This window comes from Poecilia latipinna, unplaced genomic scaffold (genome assembly GCF_001443285.1).
Source record: "Poecilia latipinna isolate Pla-1442-1.1 unplaced genomic scaffold, P_latipinna-1.0 Scaffold5752, whole genome shotgun sequence".
Taxonomy (NCBI): Eukaryota; Metazoa; Chordata; class Actinopteri; order Cyprinodontiformes; family Poeciliidae; genus Poecilia; species Poecilia latipinna.
Genome location: NW_015118368.1, coordinates 1 through 6,713, shown reverse-complemented (window position 1 = coordinate 6,713; position 6,713 = coordinate 1). Strand labels below are relative to the sequence as shown.

The 6,713-nt window shown below is 38.2% G+C and overlaps 1 protein-coding gene across 1 annotated transcript; it reads left to right on the top strand.

The window, feature by feature from the left end:
* Positions 1–310: 310 nt before the first annotated feature.
* LOC106943710 (SUMO-conjugating enzyme UBC9-like) lies at positions 311–5,881 on the top strand. Its single transcript, XM_015027018.1, has 4 exons — positions 311–419; positions 1,635–1,744; positions 4,369–4,448; positions 4,754–5,881. The coding sequence occupies exons 1-4, from the start codon at positions 380–382 to the stop codon at positions 4,815–4,817; spliced, it is 294 nt and encodes a 97-aa protein (XP_014882504.1). The 5' UTR covers positions 311–379; the 3' UTR covers positions 4,818–5,881.
* Positions 5,882–6,713: the final 832 nt, after the last annotated feature.

Below are 6,713 nucleotides of genomic sequence, written 5' to 3'. Positions count from 1 at the left end.
ACCCAAAAAAAGGGAAAACTCCCCAAAAAAAAATTTGTTTTTTAAAGGGAGTTTTTTGGAAAAAAAAAAAAAAAAAAAATGTAATGAATGTGTTTTGTATAGATGATAGGCCTACCCTAACCTGTTCAAGGAAGTTTAGTAGGTCACCTTTTAAATATTTAGCAAACACACTTGCTTTCACATCTGTGTCCGAAATTAGAAATCTTCAACTTCTTCCCACTCAGTTTTGCATTTTAAAAGTCGATGCTTCCTCCAGCTTTGGACATGAAGTGAGATTCGGAGCTTAAAAGCCGTAACATTTGATGAATTACTCAGAAACTCTCTTGCTTCCCCTTTCATCCCGTAGACCTTGTGGGAGGGAGGACTCTACAAGCTCCGAATGCTGTTCAAAGATGACTACCCGTCCTCTCCACCCAAATGTGAGTCGGTCTCTTCTAGCATCTCCGTGCATCGATAATGTCACGCTAAAGAGCACAAACAGCCAGCTATTTAAAAAGGAAGCAGGAAGAGCTCAGGAAATAATAGTGCCGGCCACAAAAACCTGTGTATAAAGTTTAACTGTTGCACTACCTGGTGCAAACCACGCAGGTTTACTGAACCGCATGGTTTGAAATGTTATCACTACAGTAAAGAGTTTGGTTAATGAGAATCTAGAAAATATTTTTATTAAGGGATCAGTTTCCGGAGTTGCATTGTAGTTGTCCTATAACACGTTGCGTGCGTGTGAAATGCATTTTTATTTTTTTTAATGTTGCATACGTGCAGAATGCCTCATAGAGTTGGGAGGTGGTGAGAAATATGAAGCATATTTTAATAGAGGTAATGTTGGAGGAAGCATGTTTTATTTAGAAGTGCAGCTTTCTGCTGACGAATTCACACCTCTTAAACTTTTCCAGATTTTCTCACAAAGTTCCACGCATTTCAATGGGATTTTTAATCGGATTTTCACCTGGAAGGAAGATGATATGTGCTTTGCAATTTGTGTTTGTGTATCTCATAAAGGCCAGATAAAACCCATTGTAAAGTGAAAAGTTTGTAAAGTTTAAGGTTTTCTGCAAGGCTCGGTGCTCAAGTTGACTCAGATCTACTCTTGTTTTAGAGACCTTGTGTGAATCACTTATTGATGGCTGGGTAATGCTGTAATACTACGTTGATTTTGTGAGTTTCTTTCAGGACTTTAGTATTTTGAACTCATTTTCAGGCCTGTCACAATAATCAATAAGTCAATTAATGGCATGATGAAGTAAAACAAACTCAATAATTTCTGTCTTCCTACCAAAAACTGGATGATAAAAGTCTTCAGTTTGGTGCTTCAGTCTCAACTAGACCTTTTTTTGAAAGACAATTTTGGTTACAAAGTCTTCAAAATTCATTTTATTTGTTGTTTTGTTTATTTTGAATATTTAAAATGTCTTCCAGTTCCCATGTCAAATGTTCATTAGATTTAAAGTTTAAAAATGTGCTCTTGCATTATTATTTTTGCTATTACCATCATATTACTTAAAAATGGTCTCAAAGCAACAATGTTATCGTTTATCGCAATAACTTCTGGAACAATTTATCGTCCAGCAAAATTTGTTATCGTGATAGGCTGACTCGTTTTTTTTTTTTTTTACTTGTTGCTTTTTCTCTAGGTAAGTTCGAGCCGCCGATATTCCACCCCAACGTCTACCCATCAGGCACCGTGTGTCTGTCCATCTTAGAGGAGGACAAAGACTGGCGGCCGGCCATCACCATCAAGCAGGTTTGGATTGCTGCGACTTCCTTTAGTTGACTAAATGTTTTTATTCTTGCCGTTTCTTTCCCCCTGGCATTTTTTTTTTTTTTTTTTGTATTTAAAGATTTTATTAATCGAATTAACAATTTGGTGTCTTTGGAGAAAAAAAGAAAATATTTAGTTGCGTTTGCGGTTTTGATTTATTAGTAGCATGACAGGAAGAGACGGGGTGGGGGAAGAAATCGAACGACTGTAGCCTCAGCTTACAGTACGACGCGCCTGCTTCACCTCGGAGCCGCACGGCGCCGTCTGATCCACTACCAACTGAGTCAACAAATCCAAATGAAAATCATTAATGACTAATGAGATTTATTTTACACATTTCACTTTGTGCAGACAGCAAATGCGTTCCTGTATGAGGATAAAACGATTCAAATCTCCTCTGCGTCGTGTCAGAATGTTTAAATAAAGACGTGCCCTCTTGATGCTTTTTGATACCGTTTACTAACGTATCAAAAAGCATCAAGCAGCGCAGAGACGATGCAACACGGTCTGACTTCTGTCCTAGAAAACCCGTTCAACTTTCCGTCCTAAAAACGCTGCATGTTGCATTATCTATCCACTCGTAGAAAAAGTCTGGTGGGTATTTTTGGCACGGTGTGTTGCATCAGTCTGACTGCTGCAGCAACAAAGTGCAAATAAGGTTGAATTACAGTCCTGCTCACCATTATTGGCACCCATGAAGTTTAAGTACATATAATGGAATATTTACTGAAGGAAATTCATCAAGTGAAACAACATTTTACTGCTGATAGCTTGTGCTTGATGCAAAACAGCAAATGATAAAAAAACATTTAAAAAGATAAACATTATGAGGAAAACAAAGAAAAAACATCATTTTTACCATGCCAATGGTATTGGCACCCTTTGCTGCAAATCAATATGAAAACCCAATTTGGCTCACCTGTTGCAAATCATACATAAAGATCACTTGTGATGGACTGCCGCCACACATGTGACATGAATTAACCAATGAATAATCATGCTGGTGCTTTAAAAGCCACCTGTTAGTTCATCTCCACATGTGACAATGGTAAAGACAAAGGAGCTGTCTGAGGACATAAGAAATGCTATTATTTTCAAGCACAAGTCCTCCAAAGGATATAAAGCCATCTCCAAAGACCTTGGTGTCCCTGTTTCAACGGTGCGTAATGTTATTAATAACAGGCATAGAACGGTCAAGAACCTCCCTGGCCGTGGGGGGAAGAGAAAAATTGATGACAGAAGTCTTCGACGGTTGGTGCGAATGGTGGAAAAAACACCACATCTAACATCTAAAGACCTAAAGACCAGCCTGGAGCAGTCTGGTGTGATTGTTTCAACAAGTACCATACGCCGCATACTAAACAAAGTGGGGCTTTATGGGTGGAGGCCAAGGACATCACAAGCATTATGAAATCAGAAGATTATCAAGCAATTCTAGAGCGAAATGTCTTGCCCAGTGTAAGGAAACTTGGTTTGCGGCGAAGATCCTGGGTCCTCCAGCAAGACAACGACCCAAAGCACACCTCCAAAAGCACACAGGCATTGTTGAAAGGGAAAAAATGGACTGTTTTAAAATGACCAGCAATGAGTCTTGATCTCAATCCAATTGAAAATCTTTGGGTGGAGCTGAAATCTGCCATTGGAGGAAGGAACCCTGCAAATGTACAAGAGCTTGAGCATATTGCAAAAGAAGTGTGGGAGAAAATGCAAGAAGCTTTTAGATGAATATAAGAAACGTTTGGAGGCCGTCATTGCTGCCAAAGGCTGTGCAACCTAATATTAAAGAGAGATGTCAATATTAGTGCACACGCTGGTTTTCTGTTTTGTCCTTTGGAATTAAAATATTTATGTTGAAATGGTAATTGTCTTTGTTAGATTACTTTGGACCTCAAATTGAAAGATCCTGCTGATATAAGTTTTGAACATTTCCATTTATTTCTGAATATATTCACTCAGCTACGCAAATCATGAAGGGGTGCCAATAATGGTGGGCAGGACTGTAAGTGGAAAAAGCAACAGCCTGTTGCATAACAGAGCTGCTTTGCTTTTTCCTCTACCGACAACCAGCTACTCTAGTTGCCTTTTTGCCAAAGTAAAAAGCTACTTAGATTTTTTTTTATTGTTCATGCAACCTTTAATTAGAACATGTATTTTAGAGGAAGTGTGTGTGTGTGTGTGTGTGTGTGTGTGTGTGTGTGTGTGTGTGTGTGTGTGTGTGTGCAAGTAGTAGTTTATTTCAAGCTGGGAAGTTCCTTTGTGACAGTGAAGACTAGATGAACAAACTAAGTAATTAACTTAAAACAATAAGAATTTTAAGAGGTTAACAAATTGAAAATAATCTACAACTTGCTTCAAATCACAGATTATATTCACTTAATGGGCAAATGTGACGGTAAGCTAAGAGGAAGCCTAAACTAAAGCAACTAGGAGCAAGTAAGGATGGAAATCCCCTCAGTTTAAAATCACACTAATGTTGTTTTTACTGCTTCCTGCCATCAGTGTGTGTGATCATGTCATAAATTTCTTTAAAAAAGTAAAAAAAAAAAAAAAAAGAGTAGATTTGTTTTTTTGGGGGATGTAATGAGTGCAGAACATTTTCTGTTTAGATCCTGCTGGGCATTCAGGAGCTGCTGAACGAGCCCAACATTCAGGACCCGGCACAAGCAGAGGCCTACACGATTTACTGGTGAGTGTCTGAGTCGGCCTGCTGCAGGACGACCACCACTGGAAACGTATTCTTTAGGAGAGTGGAAGTTGGTCATTTTGGTTTCCTATGTTTGAAAAATTACTTCTTGCATGCACCCAAAAAATGAGGTGCTCAAGTTTGAATTTATCCATGCATCCTCAACTCTATACCTTCAGGAAAATAACAGAAAGCAACAAAAATTGGGAGGAAAATCTGCATTAATCTCAATTATGCATTTTTTTCTTTTTTCTTTTTTTTTTTTTTTTAAATATCGCTCAAGTCTAATTTGCGTTTTTGTGTTTCAGTCAGAACAGGATGGACTATGAGAAGCGGGTCAGGGCACAAGCCAGGAAGTTCGCTCCCACATAGAGGGGAGGATCAGCCGGAGGCGACAGGAAGCACCTGAAGGACCACTCCAATAAGAATCTGTTTAAAGTATTATTACACTGTCCCACAGGTGAAAAGCAAAGCATCTTTTCTTTTTCTTTTTTTTTTCCTTTGTCCCTTTTCAAACTACAAAAACACAAATGATTGTACATGTAATAAGTATTTTTGCATTTTAAATGCATTAGCGTTGGCGCAAGTGCTCAGCTCACTCATTTCGTCAAGCTGTACAAATAAGAACCCACTCCTAAATCCTCCGAAATCCTCAACTGGTTTTGTTTTGCAGTAAAGAAGGACGTTTCACACGGTTTACCTTCTTCCCAACCATTAGTGCTCAGACGTTAGTGTGCTTATGTGTCCATTAGTGTGCCTACAACTGGAGATAAGGCTAGAAATTATACACACCGGTCAGGTTGGAGTCAAAAGAAAAAGACAATCCTGATGCTTGTTATGAAATCGGCAGAGGAGGAAGTACGTCAGTATATCTTGGCTCTGGAATGAGAAAAAGCAGAGAGAGTCGAGTCTTTTCTCCACATACTCCTCTGTTTTTCCAGTTTGAGACACTTGGTGTATAGATTGTCATTGTGAATCCAGCTGAAAGTGATGAAATCATTCGTTATCAGTGTGTCGTCCCCTTCTAAGATACTGTAGCTTCATGTAGATAAGCTCCATTGTGGGGAGGGAAAAAAACAAATCAAAAGCAAAGCGGTGACTGTTAGTCGTTGGCCACTTTCATTTGGTCATTTCTAAACCAACAATGCTTCCACGTCTATGAAAAAACAAGTCCGAACCGGCTCCGAAGGATCCCCGTCGGAACGGCCTCTCTGCAGCAAAGACGGACTGAAGAAAGTGCACTTGTGAATAAACTGAGGCCTGACTTTCTCTTTTCTGTGGGCCTCTAAATATGAGTGCATGTACATAATATAAATAAACTGTGGAAGTAATGTTTTATATTATTTTAGCCAGTTGATAAACATTGTATGTGGTTATTGTAAGAAAAGGAAATAAATGATCTAAAAATTGTCAAATAAAGTGAAATGAAAGAATCGGTGGATGTCTTTCTGGGATGTTTTCTGTATAGCGAATAGAGATCTTTTGGATTTTTTTTTCTTGACCTACAGAGCCTTGCTAAAACATTTTGTAATGCAACAACCGCTCTAATTAATCTTAAATGGATTTTATGTCATAAACTAACAGTTTTGTGCAAAACTGGGTGGAAAATACATAATTTTCGAGAAGGACCTCGCTGCAGCAAACAGAAAGGGCGGGGACGGACCATTGTCAGTCTCTTACCGTATTTGGAAATGGGGCCATTGCAATCCGGAAGTGAAGGGAGCGCTATTTCCTATACTTCCGTTTTTATTTTCTTTTGAAATCTGTGATATATTTTCACCTTTAGGAAGGAGTTTCATCACTCTCAGAATGTATTTGAACTTCTCTCTTATTTACTTCACAGCAGCTCACAGTTTTTAGCAAATTCTGTAGCTTTCGGTGTACTTCTAAATCTGTTTCTTAGTGGCATATTTTCGGGGCCTGCTACTGCCTCTAGTGGCGTGGGGGTGGTAACACAACCATTACAATTACATTACTAAATCAGAATACCTCAAAGTCTTTATTATTTACTATTAATTCTGGCATTACTGGCACCGTAAAAGACAAATTTCCTCACAAAACAACATATTTTTTCATTTTCTTAAGGATGTAGAGCTAATTAAACAACAAACAATACTTTCATACATTACAAATAATATCTATGTATCTCCATCAATTATAGGAGGAACAAAAGAAATAAGGAGACATGAAAAACAACATAATCAACTATAATAAAAATACCATTTGCAATGTATACGTAAGAAATTTAATTGAGCAAAGTCAATAACA